Source organism: Erpetoichthys calabaricus, chromosome 14 (assembly GCF_900747795.2).
Source record: "Erpetoichthys calabaricus chromosome 14, fErpCal1.3, whole genome shotgun sequence".
In the NCBI taxonomy this organism is placed as follows: Eukaryota; Metazoa; Chordata; class Cladistia; order Polypteriformes; family Polypteridae; genus Erpetoichthys; species Erpetoichthys calabaricus.
Window position 1 is genome coordinate 25,134,911 of NC_041407.2, and position 26,936 is coordinate 25,161,846.

The window sequence follows — 26,936 nt, forward strand, 5'->3', positions numbered from 1 at the left end:
GCACACAGTACTCCAGATTAGGTCAAAGTATAGCATGAAATAGTGTGAACATAACATCTCTTAACAGTTTTTATGACACAACCTGACATTTTTTATGCCTTATGGACATAAGCCTTTCACCATTCTGTACAAGTGACAATAAAGACCCTATAAACCTTGTACTGGACAGAGTGCATTGGCCAGTAGAAAGCCTGCATGTGGAGTGTGTTGTGTATTTAGTACTCTACCTGGTGTACAGTAGATGGCTCCACTCCCACTGCCTTGACCCGTCCTAGAGCAAGGTTGGATGTACCAGGCGGTCCCTCCCCTTGCCCAACATCTTTTTGGTTAAACAAAGAGGAACAGACACAGCAGGCCACTGGTCATCATTATTTTGCTTTACTAATCTCTGAACACACTGGCGATTTGTAAAGATGGTTACAGTAAGCAGACTATGCACATGCGAGCTCTCGTGCCGCCTCTGACTGTCCCGCAGTGGACCTGAACATGTGATCTCCTTAATAGATTGGGGGACTGGAGGATTAAGGGGAGGTGGCTGCAAAGACAGACGTCATTTCGGCAGGAATTTTACATTCAGTGAAAAGTCAATTCAGCAGCTTGACTGTGCCAGCCAACAGTCCGGTGAGGCATGTGTGAAATGAGACTGGCATGGTTTTTAACTCACATTGGCAGAGAAGGAGGAGGAGATGTCTCCCCAGACGTCAGTTATTATATTGCATTTGGTTCCATACAAATGATGAGTGCTGAAATGTTAACTACATTACAAAGAGCTAGGCCCTCAACCGCCCATGAGTTAGACGGTGCCCGCTCTTATGTGCTGGATGGCAGAGTCAGACGTGCCGGACTTTTGGAGACTGGGAATGCTTTCTGCTGGTCCAATTTGTGCTTAAATGTGGTGCCCACCAATGGTGGGTTCTTCACTGTGGCTTGAAGGTAACAGGCCTGGAACACAACTTTAACAAATGTAGAAAAGTCCTGTAGTGTGACAGCCTGCTGAAAGAGCAGAGACCCAGGAAGGGTTGGGTGGCTATCAATCATGGCACACAAGGCTTGGTAACTTTGGGGCCCACCCATGCACACAGCTATACAACCACCATACGTGTGATCACACCGTCAATGCTGATGCCCACACAAAAGGACACACACAAGTACAGTTGCATGAAAATTGTCAAATGCAAGCACACAAGTCACACGCATTCTTTAAAGTCACACACACTTCAGAAGTGATTGGCACACACAGACACACACACACACACACGACTCCACTCAGTGGATGCACAAATACATTCAAGTGCTTTGACACAAGGTCAGCTCGGCTCTTGCCTGGGCACTGCGCCCCTCAAGCAGCCAGGTTTGCCCAGATTTTGGGGGCAGGTAGGACACCAGGACTGCAGGGCAGGGTGCCGAGCTTTGATTGGAATGGCAGTGAGGGCTCTAAGAAACTGTGGGACAGACAAAAGTTGAAGGTGCTCTCTCCTTCTATAACCTCAGACACCAGACGAGACCCTGAACCCGTACACAGGGCAGGCGGACAAATGATGGCAACGCACAGACTACGGGGGACTGCAGGAAGCGGAAAGCCTTGAGGGCCGTGAAAGCTGCCCTCTCTATTTTACCCAGTTTGAAATATGGATAAAAAAAATGCAACCCATTGGCAGACAGGGAAGGGGGAGCTCATTATAGGACACCCAACCCCTCAGCACGGGGACGATGACATCTGGTCGTATTCGGGACACTTCAGCAGAGCCGGATAGTTGGAGTTCATCTGCAGGGAAGCGTCGCTGGAGATGTCCGAGGGGCTGCGGCCCCTGAGCCAGGCCTCTGGGTGAAGGAACTGACCAGAGTAGTCAGAACAGTTGCTGAGCCGCGGCCGGTAGAAGGCTGGGTGGGGTCTGTAGATCTCCTCCGCTGTGTAGCGCTTCATAAACAGGTAGACGGACATCACCCCTGCGCTCTGGGAATGAGAGTAATGGAAGCAAATTTAAAGTGAGGCAGGCATAGAGACAAGGAGAAAGGAGAGGAGAAAGGACAGAGAAGTCAAGGGTTTAATAATAATTAATGTCAGTTATATAGCGCCTTACATAGACAGTGGGGGGCCACTTCAACCACCACCAATGTAAAACATCCACCTGGATGATGCGCCGGTGGCCATTCTTGTGCCAGTTCGCTCACCACACATTAGGGGGTGAAGGGGTGAGAGAGAGATAGTTAGGCAGTTAGAGATGGGGTTGACCAGGGCGTGGTGTGCAATTTAGTCAGGACATTGGGGAGACACTCTTACCTTCTCAAAAGGAGCCCAGGGATCTTTTATGATAAGAGCCAGTCAGGACCTTGGTTTACATCTCATCAGAATGATGGCGCCATATTTAAAGCACAGTGTCCCCATCACTCTACTGGAGTACTGGGATCCACACGGACCACAGGATGAATGTCCCCTGATGGCCACACCAGCAGCAACTCAAGCTTTTCCTAGATGGTCTCCCATCTAAGTACTAGCCAGGCCTGAACATGCTTAGCTTCAGGGGGATGACCTGTTCTGAAGTGATGCTGGCTTAATTTTGGGGGGGGCTAGTCTAAGTTTAGAAACTTACTGGCCCCCAGTTCAAAATCCCAGCTCAGTAACTCATAGTGGTCAGTGGCTAAGGAACTGAAGTCACTAGGCCTCCAGTTCAGTTTCTGAGTTAGTGGTGGTCTAGTGGGCACGGACGGGCGTAGGCTCCCAGTTTGAAATCCCACCTGAGCAGTTGAAACAATAGGTTGACACCCAGATGGGCTCAGTGGTTAAGAGGACTGAAGTTAATAGGCTCCATGTTCAAATCCAGGCTCAGTTAACCCCCAATACATACACACCAGTGTTGCCCAGTAGAAATGGGGGCTAAAAACAGCGAGCTGCTAGTTGCAAATCCCAGTTCAATGGCTTAGTCACGGGGTATTCTAGTGTTTAAAGGGGCACTGAAATCAGCAGTGAGACCAGTTTAATTCCCAAGCTAGTGGTTCACTCCCAAAATGGCTCAGTAAGTATTGGCATATTAGTCAGTGGCTCAGTGGATAGCGGGACTAAAATCAGAAGGACTCCAGTTCACTCCCAGTGAGTGCTGGGTAAATCACAATCCCAACTCAGTGACTCACAGGGGCCCATGGGGTAAGACCACTAAAACCAGTGGGCTACTAATTTCATTCAGAGGGTGGGCAAGCGAACACTGAAATCAGTAGGCTCCCGGTTCACACCCCGTACTCAGGAACTCACTTAATAATGTGGCTCGGTGGATAAGTAACTGGAAGCAGTAGGCCTCCATTTAGTGGTGACCAAGCAGGTACTTAAATTAGTAGTTTGAAATCCCAGCTCATCGAATAAAGCACTGGAACCACTCGGGTCACTGCCCATGTGGCCCATTGGTTAAATGGACTGAGATCATCAGGTTCAAATCCCAGCTCAGTGTCATATGCACCACCAAGGTAGCTTAGTGGGAATGGAGGCTAAACACAGTGGGCTGCTAATTTCAAATCCCAGTTCAGTGGCTTATTCATTTTGCTTATTCAAGTTTGTAAAGAAAGGGGTACTGAAATCAGCAGACCTCCGCTTCAATTCCCAAATTAGTAGTTCGCTCTCAAAATGGCTCAGTGAGTATTGGGATTGCAATCGGTAGCTCAAATTCCAGCTCAGTGGCACACAGTGAAGGGGCAGACTGAAATCAGCAGGACTGCCAGTTAAAATCTCAGATATATGCCAGCGGATTATGGATGTAGACCAACTGGCTCGCCAAACTGGCCCAGTGGGTAAAGCGACTGAACTCAGTAAGCTCAAATCCCAGCTCAGTGCCCCAATCCCAGAGAGGCTCTTTAGGAACACAACCTAAAACCAGTGGCCTACAAATTTCAAATCCCATTTCAATGACTTCTTCACCGTGCATCCCATTGCATGAAGGGGTATTGACATCAGTAGACCTCCTCCTCGATTCCCAACTTAGTACTTCACTCCCCTAATGGCTCAGTGAGTGTTGGGCAATTCAGAATCCCAGCTCAGTGATGCAAAATGGCCCAGTTGGGTAAAAAAGACTAAAACCAGTAGGCTACTAACTTCATTAAAAGGGTGGGCAAGAAGGTAATCAGTGGCTTTACTGGGGAGGGATTTCGGGTGATCCCCCCCTGATCTTTAAGAGACTCTCCCCCCTTGCTCTTCCACTACATGAAAATTCCAAGGGGGAACCCCCCCCCCTACTTTTCCAGAAGGGGGTATTAGTGCTAAAGCTAGCAACGACCCTTATTCCCAGTTCAGTGGCAAAACCCAGGGATCAAGGACTGAAATCAATAGGCTGACTTCCACAGTGGCTCGGTGGGTAAACTGAACTGGAATTGTTAGGCCCTCCAGTTCAAATCCCAGTTCCCTCCCAAAGTGGCTAAGTGGGAATGGAGGTTAAAACCAGTATACTACTCATGTCAAACGTTCAGTCATGTACTCCCAGTGTATTCAAATGGGTAAAGGTACCGAAGTTAGTGGTTCATTCCCATAAAAGTGCCATCAGTAGATCAATTCCCAGCACAGTGACAAAGAATTCCAGTGGTGATTTCCCAGCACAAAGCCTTTGACTGCCACAGCAGTACCTAAATGGCTCAGTGCTGGGCTGGACAGAAGGGCTGAAATCTGGAGACTTCTAGATATGAAAAGCATGGGGGCTCCAAGGTCAACTCCCAGCTCAGTGGCTCCCCTTCTGTTGGGGTACTGAAATCAATAGGCTGACTCCCAGAGGGGCCCTGTGGGTGAAGGGACTAACATTCAGGCGACGCCCCCTTGAGATCCCAGCCCACCCAGTGTGGCCCACCGCATACTAAAGGAGATTACCTCTGTGAGTAAGAAGGAGATCGCTGCAAAGGCAAAGGACCAGCCGTACTTGTAGCTGAAGTAGGCTTCGTTGTCTTTGGTTCTGTTCAGCATCTCGTCGTTGATGCTCGATATGTACAGAACCAGCCCGACCACCAGCGACAGGCCTGAAGGGAGACAAAGAAAGACGAGGTGAGTGGACAATCAAGGCACGGAGATGAGGTCACCATGTGTGGACTTCCCATCAGAATGCACAACATATACAGTGGTCTCACTTTCTGCACACTGTATTGTGTTTCTGATTACATTTTAAAGTAGCTGTGCTACCCATCTAAGACAGGTTGAAATCTCAGTAATCAATGAAGGCCTCAGCATTAATGTTTTCAGTGCACCATGCAATGCATATGTCTCTGTTATACGCCATTTGTAATGGGATGTGGAAATGCAGTGTTCTTGCTTGTGGGGCACCATCTATTGGAATGTTAAATGCAATGCATTTTATTACTTAAAATGTTTGTGATGCGCCATCATTTGGAAGGACAGAGACATGGCAACAGGACGGACACACAGACAGATGCACAGACTCTTATCCTTTTATTAAGGTGGATGAATACATTTTCCATATTTGCCCATCAATCTACACTCAATAACGCATAATAACAAAGTAAAAATATGTTTTCAGAAAGGTTTGCAAATTAATTAAAAATCAAAAACTGAAAACTCTCATTCCTTGAAGTTTTCAGACCCTTTTCAGATTGTGTATCCTATTTGCTTTGATTGACCTTGAGATGTTTCTAGAACTTGTTTGGAGTCCACCTGTGGCAAACTGAATTGACTGGACATCATTTAGGAAGGCACGCACCTCACACTGCAAAAACTAAGCTATGAAGTCCAAGGAACTCTCTGTAGACCTCCACGATCAAATTGTGGTGAGACATTGACCAGGGCAAAGGGGACAAAACCATTTCTAAAACTCTGAGTGCCCCCAAGAGCACAGTGGTTTCAATTATTGTGAAGAAGGTTAGCCAGGACTCTTTCTAGAGTTGGCTGTTCTGACCCAACTGAGTGAGGTAACCGAGAACCCAATGGTCACTCGAACAGATTTTTAGAAGTGATGTGCTGAGATGGGAGAATCTGTTGGAAGGATGACCATCTCAGAGGCACTCCATCAATCAGGTGTTTATGGTAAAGTGGCTAGACAGAAGGCACTATTAAGTCAAAGTCATATGACATTTTAAAAGACCCCAAGAACATGAAGAAAAAGAATCTCTGGCCTGATGACACAAGTAACCCAAGTGACTGCCAACGTTAGAGATGCCAGTCATGCCCACAAACAAAAAGGTGAAAATGATACCCTGAGAGGCTCACCTGACAAGATGAAGAAGATTCCCGAAACAAAAGCCAGGATTGTCCTATGAGGGCGAATGTGGCCGATGTTGTTGAGCACAAACCCAATGAACATGAAGAAGAGGCTGACGAGGGGGAAAGGAGTCGCAGAGCGGATCATTTCTGCAAAAGATGGGAGCATAGCTGAGGTTAGTTGCATGAGATAATCTGCTAGGCTGTGGCAGTGCCATTGTATGACTCCTGCCCGGTCTGGGGTGTCTTTTGGTCTTGTGATGTATTCAGGAGTATTATGACTGGAGTTTTCATGAAATGTAGCTTTGATTGACTTGAGAGGTGTGCCAGTTTGTGGAATTAGTAGGTTCATTAGAAGGTTCAGTGCCTCCAGCTTGGGCAGTGAATGAGTTTGGAATGAAATCACTTTTTATTTACATTTACATTTACATTATTTAGCAGACGCTCTTATCCAGAGTGACTTACAACAGTGTTTGTTAGTTTTTTTCGCATACCCCTTGGGGTCAGAGCACAGGGTCAGTCATTGTACAGCGCCCCCTGGAGCAATTACAGGTTAAGGGCCTTGCTCAAGGGCCCAGCAGAGTAGGATCTCTTTTGGCACTGACGGGGATTCGAACCGGCAACCTTCGGGATACCAGCGCAGATCCTTAGCCTCAGAGCCACCACTCCATGTGAGCTTCGTGCTTGTGTATGGGGGAATGACTCAGTAACTCATCATGGAACTGTCACACCAACATATTACAAGAAAAAGTACAGTACCACCAACTGTGGAAGTGCCCAAGTGAGATGACCCACCCAAGATGAGAACAGAACTGAGAAACACTCACTGAGGACACTGATGGTCGATTCAGATGTCATCTGCACACTCATGGGCATCACATACTCAATGGTGAAGCAACGTCCACGCTCCTCACCTGGGGAAGAGTCAAGCATACTTAGATGGGCAGTGTTGAATGGGGATCCTGTACTGGGACATGCGGGAGAATCCTAAACTGGAGACATACAGTATAGTGTGGGTTGTGTCCTGGGCCACCAAAGTGAGAGATCTTTACTGGGAATGTCAATGGGACCTTCCTAAACTGAAGAGGTAGTGGGAAGTCGCTGGAGTATTAGGAACCAATACTGGGACACTGGTATTTGGAACCTGTACTGGGAACAAAAAATTGAGGGTCCTGAACTATGGAGGAAGTGGAAAAGTCATGTATCTTGGGGTACGGCAATGACAATGACTCATGATGAGGATAATATAGACCTTCTATCTATAACTTATAAGGTCAAAGTGGAAATGCCAGTGGGGAGGAGGGTCCTAAATTGGAGAAGTACCAAGCAGGTTCTGAACTGGAATACCATGATTAGGAAGCAATATTAGAAACACCAAAGGGAAGATCCTTTAGTGGGAATGCCAGTAAGGAAGCAAAGGGTGGGTCCCGTATTTGGGGACACCACTGTTATGGACCAGTCCCAGGACAGTCCTGTGCAGGGAAGGTCAAAGTGAAGGTCCTCTGTAAGAAGAGACACTGGCACACTCCTGGATTGCCATCAGCAGGATCTCTCTTTAGAAGCCCACTCCCAGTGTAAAGGGGCCAAAAGCAATACGGTCCCAGTTCACATATTACAAGGGTACATAAGGATCCGATTTTTGATATATCAGAGGAAAGGACTGGCAGTCGGGTACTGATGAGAGTCTTAAACTGGTAACATCCCTAGAATGGTCCTGATATGAGAATACTGTTGGAAAAATCTTGTATAGGGAGAGTCTACTTCTGGGAAAGTCTAGCACTGGGGATGCCCCCTTGGCACTGCATGAGCCCATACTGTACTGGGAAAGGCACTCAAGTGTACAAAACGGATCCTCACCTGCCAGGAAGCAGACCCTCCAGAGGCCTGAGTGCAGAGACATCTTAATCTCTGTGCTCTGGTTCTGGGGCAGGATGATGCCTTCTTCCAGGTAGAGCCAGTAGTCCGTGCTGACCGCGACGCCCAAAAGTCCGAGACCACACACTGCGAAGATGCTGCTCAACAAAGTGAGCGCTTTTCTGCCACAGGCACTCATGGCGCTCAGCATTGAAGTTGGGGGTCGCCAGAAGAAAGAACTGAACAGAAGAGAAATAAGAGAGCAATAAGGAAAGAGTCAGACAACAGGATCTGCTGGTCTTTATGTCATTTTTCTTTAACAGTGCCCCTGCATGGAGTATTGGATTGGTTAGGCCACATGCCAAAAATAGAATTTTTAATATATCATCACACATACTCATCAGAGCATCACCTTCCTGGCTCATCAAAGGTATGGAATACCATTCTAGGACAAGAGTGGATGCTGCCTCTAACTATATCATCTACTTCTGCCTCCACAGTGCTGAGAAGACACCAGGTGAGGGCAACTGACCCCATCCCTTACGGTCTGAGCCCTATAAAACCCAGAAGGCCTTGAAGCCTGCCTTTTGTGTTTGGGGTCAGACTGCCTGGGGTGAAGCCTGCTTTTGGGTTTCAGACCAGGTGAGTACTGGTTGAGATATTTTTCATCCTGCACCACACTTACCAGCTCCATAGAGGTTTCTCCATGAAGGTGACTTCAAACAAACTTAAATGATATTGAAGGGTCCACGCCCTACGGTGGGCTGGCGCCCTGCCCAGGAATTTGTTCCTGCCTTGCTCCCTGTGTTGGCTGGGATTGGCTCCAGCAGACCTCCCATGACACTGTGTTAGGATATAGCGGCTTGGATGATGACTGACTGAAGGGTCCACTCGTTCACTAGCACCATCGATATGGGAGTAATTACAAAACAGTTCTAATAATACATGAAGACTCTCCTGTCCATATTTGCCAGCTTCAGACAGATCATCAGAACAGCAAGTTGGACAACTTTCTATGCCTTTTGTCTTATCTCTTCCATAAAGATGACCTCAAGCAGAATTGATTGACGTCTCCAGGCTACATTTGTTAACTGCCACCATTGGTGGAGGATCATATCCAGATGGGTCCTGTTGTATCCGAAGGCTCGCCTGTTAACATCTATCAACTCCAGGAAGATCATCACAATGGTACCTTAGAAAACTTCTTATATCAAAGTCTTATCTTCTTCATGAAGATGAACATCAAATGAAATCAACTGAGCTGTGAATGCTCCATTGTTTACTACCATTATTCATAAGGGGGTCATCATGAAAAGGCTCTCCTCTTTACACCTGCTAACTCCAGGCAGATCATCAAAACAGCAGCTTGGACAGCTTCTTGTGTCCAGTCTCATTTCTTCCATCAAGATGACGTCTAAACAGAATCAAATGAGCTTTGAAGACTCCATTTTTATGGAGGCTACCACAAAGAGGATAATAGCTCATGTGAAGGATCCCCATCCACTACAACCTCCATGTAGGCCATCACGGTGGTAGCTTAAAAGGCTTCTTGTGCCCAGTCTAATCTTTTCCATGAAGTTGACCTCAAACAGAATCAAATGAGCTTTGAAGGCTCCATTTTATGGACTCCTAACAAAGACAGACTCATATCTCATATGAGGTTGTCCCCATCCACACCTATCAGCCCTACATGGTAACTTGAAAGGCTTGTGATGTCCACTGTTATCTGAATTCAAGTAGAGGTCTGAAGGGTTCACTACCAACATTTTCATGGGTGTCACCATGAAAAGAGTCGTATTGTATCTGAAGGTTCTCCCATCCGCAACTGCTAGCTCAGGACAGATCATCAGAACAGCAGCTTGGACAACATTGTATGCCTTATGTCTTATCTCTTCTATAAAGATGAAGGCTCCATTCATTCACTGCACCCATTGACACAGGGATCCCTGTTGCACCTTACAGTAGTAGCTACATCAGGGTGACCCCAAATTGTGTAGCTTATGTCCAGTGGTCTGACTATACACCCTGGAGCACACAGTCTGGATTCTTCAAAGATGTCCCCCAATTGCTCTTTAATCAACTCCATGAACGGTTGTCTGTTAAGTTTGGGGTCAGGCCGCCTAGGGTGAAGCATGCTTTTGAGTCCTGGACAGGGCGAGTGGAGGTCTGGTTTAAGACCCATTTTCACCATCTTGACACTGCCAAGGACTATTTTGGGGGTAGTCTTAAGAGAGTGTCCTCCACTCTCCTTCTATTATAATATCAGTCCTTCAATACTTCCTTCCAGGGATTCTTCCAAATTTTATTAATCTAGTGTCTACCAGGATATATTAAAGTGGGCTTCATGTCCAGTAAAGTGCACTAGGAGTCATAACTCCTCTCCCTAACTTTAGCCCATCTCTCCATAATGAATTGCTCACAGGGTCCCTGAATCATAGCCCAGACCCCTGCTGTGCTCACAAGGGGCCGTACAGCCCGAATGTTCAAGTGTTTGTATTCTTTGTACTCTCTCAGTTCATTTACGCCACCCTCCCCGGCACAGAGGAGGAGGAGGACAAGGAGGAGGAGGAAGTCGGCGCTTGCGTCACTCTGACTGCATGGTCTCCATGTGGAAGGCAGCGTGAATGACTCCTCTGTTAAAGTGCGGCAGGATACAAAAAAAATAAAATAAATGAAAAACGCAGCCATGGCTCTATTAGTACTGCAAATTACAGTTCCTCTGAAAGTGAAATAATAACTCAGCGCATTAAAGCCCACTTAGAAGGAAATGCCAAGCCAGTAAAGAGCTGTGAGTCACACCACACACAACAGAGATGGAGATGGCTTGAGTTTCTCCTTCTGGACTCTCCCGAGGGTCCGCAACATCCAGGCTGCCTGCGAGTGTCAGAGTGGGCAGCCACAGCATCCCCTCCACTAAGTCTGCCCTGCTACCCGTCAGTTTGTCCCTAAGGACCCCTCATACTGTTAGTGTGGCCGCAGACCTCAGCAGGACAATGTCACCCCTTTAGCTGTTTTCACCTGAAATTCACGGAACTGTACAAGCAGGTGACAGAAATAATGCGGCGCCTTTGAAGACTTCATGCATATTCACAACGGCCTCACAAACGGCTCCGTGCTGTTTAAGACGCCGGCTAAGCTCAACTGCCATGAATTATTTAAGGGCTCTTGCAAATGGAAACAAATTGACTGAGTGATTAAAGCTAGAAAGTGCCGGATCGGCCCGTTGCCGCTTTACGTTTTGCTTGGTAATGCCGCCCTGTTAGCAACACTGGCGCTTATTAAAATGTGTCTGAGGAAGCACGGCTTTCATCAGCAGAAATCGTTTGCGAAGCGACAAGATGCCCTCCCGATGTCTTCATCTTTAATCTCAAGCCACCGTCTCCTGGGAGTTCAGAAGTTCTTCACACATCACGCGAGTAGTCCCCAGTTGCTTCGGAAAAGGAGTTTCATGGTACAGCGCCACAGTGTTGCAGCAGATACCTCAAGGCCCCCAAAGATCTGGATTCAAGCCTGTCTGCTTGGAGTCTGCATGTTCTCCTGGTTTCTTTGTCAGGTTATATAGGGGTGTGTGGGTATGAGTGCTCTGTGATGGATCTGAAGTTGCATCCTGCCTTGTGCCTGATGCTGCCAGGAAAGGCAATGGCCTTCTGTGACCAGTGGACTTGCTAATGGATGGATGGATTGACAATCGAGTAGCAGAGTGTCCTATAACCTCTGTCACTGTTTTATAGAATGATTACAGGGTCATTGTTATCACGGGGACATTGAAATTCAATCATGCAATGACCTCCAGTCCAGAGCTCTACACTTTCTAACAGCTTACTTTCTTCAAGGTCCTATTTTAAGCTGCCTGATAAGGTTCCTCCCCAATGAATGACCACTAAGTCCAGTACTAGGATGTCCAGCAACCTTTATTACAGATAATTTGCCACTCGGTTTAGTACCATGTCATTTAGCAACACGGAGATAGGTGGCCAGCATGTCCAGCATCCTATAGCTCTTCTCATAATTCACTGACCACTAAGTCCACTACTTAAGTGACTTGTAACCTTTTTGACAGCTGACTGACCACTAGTTTTAGGGCTGCAGTGTGCTTAAACATTCCTCACAGCAGCGTGACCACTTAGTCCTCGTAGTCTTTTATGCTATAGCCTTTATCAGAATGAAATGACCACCAAATCCAGCACTACAGTATTCAGTGACTTTTCTCCCAGTGTAGTGACCAGTAAGTACACTCATAAAATTACAAATCATTAATCGTCAGGTGCAGGTCAAAGGTGAATGACCAGCTATGTCTGCCCACTGTAGTGGTGCCCTGTTGTCCTTCTTACTGCGTCCAGCACTGGTGTGTCCTCACATTTCCATGGCTGCCTAGTCCAGAACTATAATAGCATTATATTATGGGCACTGTCCACCAACTCCATTTCAATGCCTATAGTCTTTCTCAGTAGCATGACCACCAGGTCCAGTACCTGAGGGTCCTGTCATTTTGAATGTCACTTTTGTTGTCCTGTTGTTCAGTAACTTGTCCTCCTGTAGTCCATCCCACTGATTAGTGACCACTAGATGCAGTATTAGCATGTTACACCTCTGAGTAACCCCTAGACCAAATGCTTGAATGACATGCAACCATTAGGTCAAGTTTTAGAATGTGCTTCATCCTGGTGACTATTCGGTAACCTCAGACTCAAAATGGAGACCAGCTGGGGTGCTAATCAGCCATTCAGGTGGTCAACTCTACCACCTGGACTATCACCACGGCTCCTCCGAGGGGTCACAGCCAAGTGACACACACCTTCCCTTTGGTCCTTGCTGCTGTCAGAAGGAGACAAGTGACTCACCCAGGTTGTGAGGCCGACTGCCTCCTTCGATCCTTCAACCTGATGACCGTCCACTTGGCAGCACTCAGTGCTGTGTGTCATGAGCTTCCAGAAGATTCTCTATCTGTCACACCGGATATGCCACTTGAACTAACAGCTTGTTACTAACTGTGGCAGCTGTGAAATTCGCATGCGAAGACCTCCAATTCTCTCCCCAGCTGGATTTACAGTATACACTAACAATGAGAATGAATGGTCAGAGAAGACTGGACTTACGTGGACATCATGGTGGCTCACATCTGGAGGGGCATGCAAGCAAACTGCTGATCTTCAGGATTGACTTTAAAACCTACAATATCCTGTTTTGTGATGTTTAAAATGGTCTCTAAAGGCCTCTTATGCCTACTCCTAGCCACTTTTTGGAGTGGTCAGCACAAGCTGGGGCAGATCAGTGCTGAAACCTTCCCATGGTTGATCGTTTATGTTGAATGGGATTCAACTGATGTGGCATCATGTGCTTTGAAGAAGATCACCAAAGTTAAGGTTGTATCTCATGTAAAAGGAACCCATCCACACCTACTAGCCCCATGAGAGAACTTGAAAGGTTTGTGATGTCCTCTGTTGTCTTCTCCAAGAAGATGATCTCAAATTGAATGAAATGAACTTTGAAGGGTCCACTTATTCACTACCACCAGATATTTGGGGCTCAGCCTAAAAAGAGCTATATTGTCCCTGAAGGGTCAGCTGTCAATGGCTACCAGCTCCAAGCAGATCATCACAATGGTAACTTGGAAGGCTTCCTATGTTTAGTCTTATCTTCTTCATGAAGATGACCTCAAATAGAATGAAATGAGCTTTGAAGGATCCATTGATGGGGTTGCCTTCAAAAGGCTGTCTTGTCCACACCTACTAGCTGCAGGCAGATCATCAGAACAGCAGCTTGGAGAGATTCTTGTGTCCTGCCCTATCTCCTAGATGGAAGGGAAATGAAATGAGATTTGATACTTCACTTTATGGAGGCTCTGACAGACAGGATAAGAACACAAATGAAGGCTCGCCATCCACATCAGTCAGCTAGCTCAATATAAGTCATCACAACACTGACTTAGATGGCTTCTTCTGTCTAGTCTCATCTCCTCCATGAAGGTGGCGTCAAACAGAATTAAATGATGCTTGAAGCCTCCACTTGTTCACTAGCACCATTGATATGGGGGGGGGGGGGGGGGGTAATTATAAAATGGGTCTACTTGTATCTGAAGGCTTTCCTGGCCACATGTGCCAGGTCAAGACAGATCATCAGAACAACAGCTTCGACAACTAGTTTTATTTCCTCAATGAAGAGGACCTCAGGTTTGAGGACTCCTATTGTTAAATACCACCATTGATATGAGGGTCATCACGAAATTGGTTCTGTTATTTCTGAAGGTTCTCCTGTCCATGTCTACCATCTCTGGACAGATTGTTACAATGGAAGATGCCTTATGTCCAGTCTTATGTTCTTCACAAAGATCAAATGAGTTTTGAAGGGTTCATTGTTCACTACCACTATTTATATGGGAGTCGCCATCAAAAGGCTCTCTTGTTTACAACTACTCACTCCAGGTGAATCATCAGAGCAGCAGCTTGGAAAGCTTCATGCGTTCAGTCTTCTCTCCTTCATGAAGTCGACCTCAAACAGAATCAAATGAGCTTTGAAGATACCAGCACAGACAGGATCCATTTGCATTTACCTGCTCCACGTGGTAACTTGGAGGGCTTGTGATATCCACTGTCATCTTCTCCATGAAGATGACCTTTAAGGGAATTTGATGAGGTCTGAAGGATCAGTTTGTTTATTACCACCAATTAATTGGGGGTCTTCATGAAATAAGGTCCCATTGTATCTGAAGGCTCTCCCAGTCACACCTACTAGCTCCAGGTAGATCATTAGAACAGAACAGCAACTTTGGAAACCTTCTATGCCCAGTCTTATCTCCTCCATGAAAATGACCACGTGAGTGCCATCTCACTGCAGCTTATCTTGGACAGTCTCAGATGGTCTCTGCAGGCCATGTTTAGCCATTCTTCATGGGTCAGTAGTGGTGACTTCAAGGCTCACCCTTAAATGGGACACTTAGCAGCTACAAACATCATCAGTTATGTCACGTGGTCTGAATTTGCACCCTGCAGCACACCTCAGTATGCATTCTTCAAAGCCACCCTCCAATCTTCTTTAATCAACTCCATGAATGGATTTTGAAAGACTCCCCTAAGTGTTGCCTCACTTTACTTTGAAGTGTCCCTCAGAACCTGTGGCTCTCAACTGCAGTGGACATTTTGCCCTGTAAAACAACCCTGATAAATTGTGTGTGATTTATTGGGCGTGTTTCATTGGGTTTGTCCCATCTGCTGTTGCACACAAGTGAAATGTGGAGTTGGTTTCTGTTTTTTTGGGGGGGTTCTCATTGAATTGTGACTAGACATCTGTAGTAATGCTTTGTGTTCTGGTCCTTTGTTAGTGCCTACTGACAGTTAACATAAAAGGGATATTTAAGGAGAAATTAGACTTTAGTCACATCTTCCTTAGATGGTCCCCAGATATTCAAAGCACCTCATGCCTGGAAAGCCATGCCTCATATCATTTTATCTCCTGGTCTCTAAAGTCGTCACTTCAGTCGTGGACATACATTTGGCTGCCAGTGGACGGGAATTCCTCATGCTTTGGTGTGCACGGCCTTGGTGGATTGCAGCGTATCACGGCTGTGACCTACATGTCTGGATGCCAGCGCCCCGGGAAGAGAAAGGTCATCTTCTTGTCTTTGACAAATATGCCAGAGCTAAGTAGACGTCAAGTTTCATGTGTACCCGACATCTTCCAAAAGAGGCATGGGAGGCTAATGTTCCTTAGTGCACCAACTTGTGTGCTGACCCCTCGGGTTCAGCATTTTGGTTTACACTGAAGTCTAATCTGAATCTCAAATAGCAAAACTAGGCAAGCAAGATATACCAGAACACTGAGATGTGATGAGACATGGAAAGATTACGCCTCATAGACACTGCAATATGGCACGGTTAAATCAGATTTCAATGTCAGAATCCATACACTAAGGCTCAAGGACAAAATACAAAGGAGGAATCCAAATCCAAAGGGTAAACCCATTAAAACAAGTAAAACACAATACAACACCATGTAATAGGGAAAACCTCCAGGCAGCTAAAGCATAATGATCAACCGGAATCTACAAGCAGGGTTAGACTTTATGGGTGAAATTGTACAATAAAATATGACACAGTCAGTCTCAAAGCAGATAAATCAAACAAGCAATACGTTTGATAAAATCTGAATCCAAAAGGTAAGGATTATAGGACACTGGAGATCTGACAAGGTTAGCCCACATTGATAAAAACACTAAAATAGAACTAAAGGTTATTAAAAAAGCGTTTATTAGAAAAGACCGTTAGGTAAAAGAGATCTGTTTAGCTTGAAGAGCCGATAGAATTGCAGTCTGAATTGCAGTCTGCATGCTGAACCTCAGAGCACTGACATCAGCAGGTTTACGCTAGATGGGTAAAATTGTAGAAAAATAAAATATAACACAGTCCATCTCAAAGTAAACAAACCAAATAAACAGTAAATTCTGTAAAATCAGAATTCAAAAGATAAGGATTACAGGACACTGGAAATCTGACAGGGTTAGCCTGCATGGCTACAAGATACAAAACAGAACGAAAATGTATTAGAATATTGTATAACAGGGAACATCTTTAAGAAGGTAGATCTATTGAGCATCAAAGTCTGACAGAAGTTCAATCTCTAAGTTAAACCTTGTGATCCTGACATCTGGCAGGGTTAGGCTTAATGGATACAATTGTAGAACAATAAAATATGACGCAGTCAGTCTCAAATAAGACAGTTCTGTAAAATCTGAATACCACAGGTAAAGATTAGAGGACACGTAGCTTGCATGGTTAACAATACCAAAATTCTATATAACAGTAAGGGGCCTCTAAGTGGGCTGATCAATTTAACACCACTCTGACAGATTTACAATTTGTATGTTGAATCTCTGACGCGGTTGACTAACAGGGTTAGGTTCCATGGGTAATCTTGAGAAGCCATAAAATATGACGCAGTCCGTCTCAAATGAGAAAGTTCTGTAAAATCTGAATCCCACAGATAAAGATTACAGGACACTTATATCTTACAGGGGTAGCTTGCATGAGTAGCAATATTAAAATGTTATATAACAGTAATAGTAAAGGGTCTGTAAGTAGGCTGATCAATTTAAGATAGATAGATAGATAGATAGATAGATAGATAGATAGATAGATAGATAGATAGATAGATAGATAGATAGATAGATAGATAGATAGATAGATAGATAGATTTTTTTATATTTTTATTTTATTAATTTTCATTGTAATCATTCCATACAAACAGATCAATTTATAACCCAACAAAATTGAAGACTAATCAAACCCCACCCCTGAGAAGGAGAGCTTTGCTAAAGGAAAATTGCTTAGGGCTTTTTAATAAGGCAACATTAAACAAAAGAAAGGGAGAAGTAAATATATATGTAAATAAGAGATGGAGAAGGGAATTAAATGCAGTAATAGTTATTTCTCTTATACTAAAATATTACTGATGAGATCCTGGCAGGTTTTAAAAAATTCTGTACAGATCCTCTAACTGAGAATTTGATTTTTTCCAATTTCAAATAATATAAAACATCGGTTTCCCACTGACTTATAAGAGGAGAATTAGGATTCTTCCAATTTAACAAAATAAGTCTGCGTGCCAAAAGTGTAGTGAATGCAATCACCGTTTGCTTATTCTTCTCCAATTCAAGTCCATCTGGAAGAACACCGAACACAGCTGTTAATGGGTTAGGAGGGATTGTGACCCCAAGGCTGTCTGAAAGGCACTTAAAAATTTTTATCCAAAATGATGTAAGTTTGGTGCAGGCCCAGAACATGTGACCCAGTGAGGCAGGAGCTTGGTTGCAGCGTTCGCAGGTTGGATCCTGGCCTGGAAACATTTTAGACAGTTTTAAGCGAGACAGATGAGCTTTGCACATATAGAACTCAAGTGAATTCTCTGCTTTGCTACCTTCCACTCCTTTTCTGATATATTGATTAAGAGATCTTCTTCCCAATGTCCTCTTGGATCTTTGAAAGGTAGGGACTCTAATAAGATTTTATATAATGCGGAAATAGTGTTTAATTCCTCGAAATTGAGCAGTATTTTTTCCAGCATTGTGGAGGGTGCGAGGTGGGGGGATAGATAGATATTTTATTAATCCCAAGGGGAAATTCACAATTTAACACCAATCTGACAGATTTACAGTTTGTATGTTAAATCTCTGATGTGTTTGAATAACAGGGTTAGGTTCCATGCGTAATCTTGTACAACAATAAAATATGACACAGTCAGCATTAAATTAGATAAGAACAAAATTCTGCAAAATCTAAATCTAAACAAGAAGGATAAAAGGACACTGAGATCTAACAGGGTTAGCCTGCATGGTTTACAATACTAAAATACCATATAACCAAGAAGGACCTCTAAGTAGGATGATCTATTGAGCATCAAAGTCTGACAGAATTACAATTTGTAAGTGAAATTTCAAGACAGTGGGATCTAGCAGGGTTAGTCTCCTTGGGTAAACTTAAGTATGACACTCTCAGTTTCAAAAGATGATAAATCAAACAAACACTAAATTCTATAAAATCTGAATCCAAAAAATATGGATTACAGGACACTTGGAGATCTGACAGAGTTAGCCTGCATGGCTAAAGACACTAAAATAGAACTGAAAGATTTTAAAATACTGTATAATATAAAAGATCTTTAAATAGGTAAATATACTAAGCATGAAGATCCAACAGAATTACAGTCTGTATGTTAAGCCTCGTTACCCTGACATCTAGCTGGGTTGGGTTTGATGGGTAAAACTGTAGAACAATTAAATATGACACAATCAGGTCAAATGAGATAAACACAAAATGCTGTGAAATTTGAATTCCAAAGATAAAGATAACTGGAGACTCAAATCTGACAGGGTTAGCCTGCATGGTTAAAACTGCTGAAATACCATATCACAGAGAATGGCCTCTAAGTAGTCAGATCTTTTGAGCACCACCACCTGACAGAATTACAATTTGCACGTAAAGTCTCAAGATACTAAGATCTGACACGGTTAGGCTCAATGAGTAAACATGCAAAGCAATACAGTATATCACAGACAGTCTGCAATTAGGCAAAGCAAATGAACACTATGTCAAACAGAATTTGAAACCACAGAATAAAGCTATGGGACACTTCAATTGACAGGACTACTAGGGCTGTCTAGATACAAACACTAAAATATAGTCAAAAAGGGTCTAAGTAGGCAGATCAATTGAGTAGTGACACAATTAGAATCTGCAATGTATTTCACAGGACAGTATGATCTGATGAGGTTAGGCTAGACCAGGGGTGGGCAGATTCAGTCCTGGAGGGCCGCAGTGGCTGCAGGTTTTTGCTCCAACCCAATTGCTTAATAAGAAGCCCTTATTGCTCAAGTAACACTTCAGCTTCACTTTAGTTGTCTCGCTCGTTAAGATTTTGAACCCTTATTGCTTATTTTAGTCTTAAACAGCTGTATTCTTGGTTTTTAATTGCTCCTAATTAGCAATACCATGCAAATGACAAAAGAGACCAGCATTTCTCCATTTAGCTTGTTTTCATTTACACCTGTGTGTATTTATCACGCACTATTTGGTTTAATTAAATACTTGGAAAGAAAGTGAAGAGAAAAAAGTGAAGCACTGAGAATTACTCATCTGTTTTAGACTTCAAATCATTTGGATGATATCCTTAGAAAGGAAAATAAATCTAGGATATGAGAATGACCTGACATGGCAGATTTAAAGCACTAGCAAGCCATGCAATTAAATAATTGACAAGGATTGGTTTTTAATTAAGCAACTGGGTTGGAACAAAAACCTGCAACCACTGCGGCCCTCCAGGACTGAATCTGCCCACCCCTGGGCTAGACAGGCAAACCTGAAAAACCACAAAATAAAATAAAGTCAGTCTCCAGTGACATTTGACAAGGGTTAGATTTCAGCTCCCCAAGATCTAACAGGTTAGGCAGCACGACTAAAGAATGTGAAACTTACCAGAAAAGGTCTCTAAGTAAACATATCAATTTAACACAGAGGTCTGACAGAATTACAACCTGCATGTTATACCTTTGGACAGTTAAATCTACCAGGGATAGGCTTGATGGGTAAAATTGTAGAACAGCCAAATGTAAGACAGTCAGTCTCAAATTAGATAAACACAAACATTCTGTAGAATCTGAATTCAAAGGATTCAGTTTACAGAACGCTTAGATCTAACAGGGTTAGCCTGCATGGGTAACAATACTAAAATACCATATCAGAAAAGGGACTCTAAGCAGGCAGATCTGCTGAGCACCAAGGTTTGTCAGAATTGTATGTTAAGTCTCAAAACACTGAAATCTAGCAGGGTTAGGCTCCCTGGCTAAAGTAGCCGAAGAATAAAATATGACACAGGCAGTCACAGAGCCGATAAACCAAACAGACACTGAGTTCTGTAAAATCAGAAACAAAAGATAAAGATTACAGGACACTGAGATCTGACAGGGTCAGGCCATATGGGTAAAGACTCTAAAAAATAACAGACGAACATCTCCTAGTAATTAGATTTATTTAACACTGACAAGGTTACAATCTGCATGCTAATTCTCAGGACCAGACATTGTTACACTCCATGGGGAAAACTGCAGAACAATGAAATTTGACAGAGTCAGTTCCTGCTAAGGTAAATCTCCTGAACACTGAGACCAAACAAAATCTAGGGATTTTCAGATCTGGCAGAGTTGGGACTGTGAGTAAAGTTTTGGGACGCCAAGTTGTAATAATGTAGGTAAGATGCAAGACATTACAATGCAACAGAATCAGGCTCTAGGCGTGTAAACCTGCAAAACACTGATATCAAACAGAATCAGAATCCATAAGGTAAATCAGCAGGACACTAAGATTTAACAGAGTTAGGCTCCATGGTTAAAGCTGCAGGGCAAATAAACTCTATAGATCTGAGCTCCAATGATGCAAATCTACTGAATACACATGTCTGACAAGTTCATGTTTTGTTTGGTAAAGATGCTGGACCCAAAGATATGAATGTATTATGTGTCCTTTACAGTATAAAGATGCAGAACACTGAAGTACAACAGGATCAATCTTTAACTCTTTCAGGTCTGATGTCGACTTTTGTCGAAATTCAGGGGTAGAGGATGGTAATCAGCTGTAAACTGCAACAAAACTCACCCTTACCTTTAAGTATGACTCTCTTTGCTAGAAGGAAAATTAAGTAGCTTTGTTGATTTAACCGCGATTCCATGCGTGAGTACCGAAGAGCAAACAACCTCTAAAATGGCATCGACATCTGGAGAAAGACTAAATATGCCATGGACATTTTACATATTATCGCTGAATCGGACTCTGACTGGTAAAACTTGGAGTTTGATGCAAGTGATCAGGAGATGGACATCGAATACGAACGGGAGGTACCAGCATCAGCCGATTGGTCCCCAGTTTTTCGTGGTGTTGAACACGTTTGTGTAGCTGCGTTCGCCTGGGAGGACCACCACTTATGATGACAAGAGGTACAAACAAAGAGGCCTCCCACCAGTTGTGCTAAGGCAGCCAGCCCACCGTGCATTCCTACAGGCCATCGAGGTGCCTCCGCACAGCCACTGCCTCCAGAGATGCCAAACATGCGCCAACAGCAACCACAGCACATAGCAACAGACGTTTTATGTTGATTTATGTGTGAAACCGTTGCTTTGTGTGATTTTCAGAAAATTTAGTTTTTTGGAAAAAATATTCAGCCCTCAAAGAGTTAAGGAGGTGGGTCTCACTGAACATATAAGGCTACAGGATAGTAACATCTGACTGGGTTAAGCAGTGGGACAGCCAATGTTCAAAGAAGTAAATCTAATGAGCACTGAGATCTGACTCGATAGAATTATTATGGAAGATCGACCAGGAGCAAACTCTGCAGAACAGTGACATCTGATCAGGTCAGCCTCCTATGAGACAAGCCTACAGAATGGTGAGATCTGATTCAATCCAAATCTATTGGATAAATGTACAGGGTACTAAGATATGCCATCACCAGCTTCAGGGGTAAAGGTGCAGGACACTGAAATCTGACTTAATCAGGCTTTCACAAAAATTCCAAAAATTGTGGAATCAGAATCCATGAATTAAAAACCAAAAAAAAAACAAGATGTAACAGAAACAAACCAAACAGGTAATGAAGCAAGACGCTGACATTTGATAGAATGGGTGACCAAGAAAGCAGTGAGACTCTGCATCCACAATACTACACAACAAGATCTAACAGCTTTAGGCTCAGTTGGACAACACATTCTGACATAATCAGCTCCCAGTGAGGTGAACCTACCAAACACTCTGATAAAATCTGAGTTTGGTAAAGCTTTAGGACACTAAGATACAAGAGACGTGAACCAATCTGAGAGAATCAAAGCCAGTTTGGTCAAAATGCAAGCCAATAAATCAGCGTAAATCAGATTCCATGGGCAAAAGACGCAAAACACAGAATTGTGACATAAGCAGTCTCCATGGGGATAAGGAATCACAGTCCATGGACTTAACAAGCGGGATGCGGAGTTTTGTCAAGATCTGGCTGCATGAGGTAAAGCTGTACTCAATGAGATCCAACAAGGGGAGACATAATGAAGGAGAATTCATTAATAGCATGTATACAGAGCTTTAGTAACCCCCTCAAAGCGCTTTGCATGGACAGTGGGGGGCCACTTCAACCACCTGGATGATGCAACGGCAGCCATTCTTTTACCAGTATGCTCACCATACATTAGTAAGTGAGAGGGGTAGTTAGCTAATAAGGGACAAGGGATGATTAGGGGGCCAGTATGGTCAAGGCTATGATGGGCAATTTATGAAGGATCTCCTATGACCAGACAGAGTCTGCACCTCGGTTTTACGTCTCATCTGAAGGATGGAGCCAGTTGTTACAGCATGGTGTCACTGTCACTGCACTCTGGCATGGGGATCTACACACAGACCACAGGGTTAACGTCCCCTGGTGGCGTCACCAGCACCTCATGCAGCAGAAACCCAAGCCATTCCTACTGTAGATGGTCTCCCGTCCAAATACTAGATGGGCTCAAACATGCTGGACAGGGGTGTAGCACAGAACGCTGGGCCCTTCCTCTCAATTCATGTCTGCCACATGTCATTTTCATTCCAGGCATCGAGGACCTCCACACCCAGTGGGCCCTGGGTAATCATTAACCCCACTGTGATGCGCATGATGCTGGATGACCTGAAGTTCAGGTGGTGCGGCTACTGGCAGTTGGCGAATGGCACATGGGTGGTAGTGGGAGTGAGTGGAATGCAAGGATGGGTTGGTGTCCAGCCAATTGTGGTAGGCTAATTTGGACCTGATCTCGGATAAGCGGAAGAGGATGGATGGATGGATAGATAATTCAGACCAAGGTCCAGCACCAATTATTGATCTCTGGTCATCACTGTGTACAAGTTAATACCTCCAATGGAGTTCTTGCTAGTGACATGAAATCAGGAAAGTCATCTTTATTATAATTCAAGATTAAAACGCGGCAAGTCCGTACATCCTTAGCTTCAGGTGGATTATGAGTTCTGAAGTTCAGGTGGTGTGGGTGCTATGCTGGCAGTTGGGAATGTCATGTGGGTAGTAGAGGGAGTGGGTGGAATGCAAGGGCAGATTGGGGGTTGGCATCCAGCTGATTATTGATCTCTGTCTATCTCTGTGTACAAGTTCTTCCTTGTGACATGAAACCATGGCAGATCATCTTCATTGCAATTCAATATTAACACACTGCAAGTCCATACAAGGCGGCATGGTGGTGCAGTGGGTAGCGCTGCTGCCTCGCAGTTGGGAGACCTGGGGACTTGGGTTTGCTTCCCGGGTCCTCCCTGCGTGGAGTTTGCATGTTCTCCCCGTGTCTGCGTGGGTTTCCTCCGGGCGCTCTGGTTTCCTCCCACAGTCCTAAGACATGCTGGTTAGGTGGATTGGCAATTCTAAATTGGCCCTAGTGTGTGCTTGGTGTGTGGGTGTGTTTGTGTGTGTCCTGCGGTGGGTTGGCACCCTGCCCGGGATTGGCTCCTGCCTTGTGCCCTGTGTTGGCTGAGATTGGCTCCAGCAGACCCCTGTGACCCTGTGTTCGGATTCAGCTGGTTGGAAAATGGATGGATGGATGGAAGTCCATACAACCTTAGCTTCAGGTGGATTACGTGTTCTGAAGTTCAGGTGGTATGGGTGCTGGAAGCTATAAAAGAACAAATTCTGAGACCCGTCAGACTCCAGTGGAGATCTGACAGCACCAGAGACCAATGGTGTAAAGTGCAGATCAAAACTTCAGGTTCATCATCTGCACAATTAATGTGTATGTTTTGATAAGAACATAAGTTGAGGGGGATGTCAAGTTGATGTTTTTTCCCATATCCACCACGGTTACATAGCCAATTGTCTCATCAGGTCAGTCCAATAGTCCTGCCTGAACGGATATATGGCCTGGAAAATGAGCCTCTAACCTCTTATTGACTGCTGCCGAGTGAAGATCCATGAAACCCAGACGACAACTTGCTTGCTCTCCCCAGCAGGTCTCGGTGACCTTGGCTTCCGTTCGATCCGCTGTTGATTTCTCCCAATAGATGCGAGTGTGACAAAGCTAAATGAGCTGCTGTTTAGATGCAAATGCGGGTGGAAAATGTTAATGACAGCAGCTGCTGCCGCTGCTGCTGCATGTGCCAGCTCAACGACAGAGGGTCTTCATTCACAGAATAGTCATTTTATTGAGAAGCTGGTCACGTCTCCTCCAAAAAAATGTGTCAGCATGACCTGACTGGAAGTACTAACGGCAGATCTGCCTCAGAAGGTAAGGGGGCTGACTGACTTCCTGGCAGTGAAGACATCTTGATGGTGCAGTTACTACCTGTTCTTTGAATCCCCCCCACCACCACCACTTTTATATAACATATCTCAAGCAATACGGCTTCTTTTTACTTCTTTATATTTTGTAATGATAAAACACCTATTGTGAGAAGCCTGAATTCAGTGCGGCTGAATCACGCCGTTGCTAGGAGGCAACGCTGCTCTATGGCGCGGCTAAGAATAGCCTATTGAAGACCGCGCTGTGGCAATGAGGTGCAGCTGCAAGGGTGGTCGGGGCGTCCAAAAAATTCTGAAAAGCAACTGAGATCGGGGGAACGCGAGGTGGCTTTAGTAAAGAACATCTGGAGCTCCGTTTACGGCGATGTGCAGAATGACGGCAGTGCGCTTCAGATTAACCCCTCAGATGACTGTGCGACAATTAGGGACACACTGGTGTCGTTCTTCAGCCTCGAATCTTTTAGGACGGCGCTGTACTTTTACAAAGTTTGCGTGAAATTAAAGCTTCAGGAATGTGCGGTACACGTTTCAAAGTAAGGAAATAAAAAAAAAAATCTGTAAATTAAATACGGAACATTTCATAATTATGCTATAAATGAATAATTTCGATAAATTTCTAAAAATCATGAGCTGGTATGGTGACATCTTGAGTAATGACAAAAGGAACAAAGAAACACTAAATTTGTAGCAGCGCAAGCTCTGTCATAACCTAAAAGCAGATTCACGTTCCACCGCGAACAGATCGTTTTAAAGACAATAAGGGAGAATATAGCGCCTTGCGCACTCACTGTAGCTAAACCGGTATTAGCTTAACAGCCATACGCGAGGTGTAGGGGACGATCCACAAGGAATCACAGATGACACCTTCTGCTTCAGCTCGTTTATATGCCGGCCGGACCACCACGGATTCATCTAAAGGACACCTAAAGGTTGAAGAACTTCGAGCTCTCCTCGGCGGGAATCTTCCTATCCTGCATAAGGGTGGCAGTGCCGCAAACGATGCCTACTGGGTATTTCTCTTAAAAGATGCTTGATTGTTGAAATTCTGCTAATGTTGTTCAAAATCAAAAAGAATTAAAAAAAATAAATGTAAAAGATCTGTGCGGTTTAAAGGACCACCCGTCCCACTAGAGAAGTCTTCTCGTTTAAAACAGGCAACGCGTTTAATCGGGAGAGTCTGCCTCCACTATACCGTTACAATTCCCCACAGACCGGAGGAGAGCGGACAACCTGTGGCTGTGGAGAGGGTCGCGACAGCAATGGCAGGGCGTACCTTGTCCGGTAGTCGACGCGGAGCTGCGTCTTGATGCGCTGCGGGTCATGGTCTGGCGCTGAACTCTCGTGCTCCATGGAGAAGGACAGGCAGCCGCACGTCTGCATGTGGAAGCGCACGAAGTGGCCGGAGAAGAAAGAGTGTGCAGCCGCAGTGGGTGCGCCGGCGCCCCCGGGGGGCTGCTCTGGACGTCACAAGAGATTCCTACAGGTGAGCAGCGAGGCGCCAAGTCCAAGCAACTCCAGACAGTGAAGACCCTGGGCAGGTGGGATTTAGCGGAACGCGCTTCACCGCCTCGTCCTCCTCATCATCATCCTCCTCCTTCGGTGGCGGTCGACCGGCGGCTCTTAGCTGCTTATACTTCTCAGCAGCGCAGCGTTTGATCCCCACGAGAAGCCTCTGTCACACACGTCTCGCCGTCTCCTAGCGCTTCTAGTAAAAGACTCGGAAAGAAATAAAATGTGCTCGCGACACCCACGTCTGCGTGGCCGCTGGTGTAATTGAGCGACCCCACGCTTAAGGTGACTGACTGTCCGAGGCGCGAGGAGCAGCAGAGGCAGACTAAGGGGGGGGGGGGGGGGGGGGGGTGGGGGGTGTAGACGGAGTATCGGTGAGGTGGGGGGCGAAGAAAGCAGCAAGGGAAGTGCGGATTAGGTGTGATAGATAGATCAAGAGAATGAGGAGGGTCCGGGGAGTCTGACCGCAAACAAGGAATGTCGGCGAGAAAGACGTAAATAAAAAAAGAAAGAAAGACAATGAATAATGAATTCATGAAGTTGCCTGAGGCGCCGGATCTCCAATCACATTGGCCAGGATGTTACTATCACCTTCCGCTTTGCC

General features: G+C 44.9%; 1 protein-coding gene across 1 annotated transcript; it reads right to left on the reverse strand.

Moving 5' to 3' along the window:
* Positions 1-356: 356 nt before the first annotated feature.
* cacng5b (calcium channel, voltage-dependent, gamma subunit 5b) lies at positions 357-26,647 on the reverse strand. Its single transcript, XM_028819636.2, has 6 exons — positions 26,097-26,647; positions 8,036-8,271; positions 7,006-7,092; positions 6,188-6,328; positions 4,841-4,986; positions 357-1,954 (listed from the first exon to the last, which is right to left on the reverse strand). Exons 1-6 carry the CDS (start codon positions 26,201-26,203, stop codon positions 1,697-1,699), a joined length of 975 nt encoding a protein of 324 aa, XP_028675469.1. The 5' UTR covers positions 26,204-26,647; the 3' UTR covers positions 357-1,696.
* Between the last annotated feature and the right edge of the window lie 289 nt (positions 26,648-26,936).

Excerpts from the sequence above, each read along its gene's own strand:
- cacng5b (XM_028819636.2), bottom strand. The coding sequence starts at position 26,203 with ATGCAGACGTGCGGCTGCCTGTCCTTCTCCATGGAGCACGAGAGTTCA. Across the intron at positions 7,093-8,035 it reads GAGGGTCTGCTTCCTGGCAG|GTGAGGAGCGTGGACGTTGC; the intron begins GTGAGGATCCGT and ends ACTCTTCCCCAG. Across the intron at positions 6,329-7,005 it reads ATCGACCATCAGTGTCCTCA|AAATGATCCGCTCTGCGACT; the intron begins GTGAGTGTTTCT and ends CATCTTTTGCAG.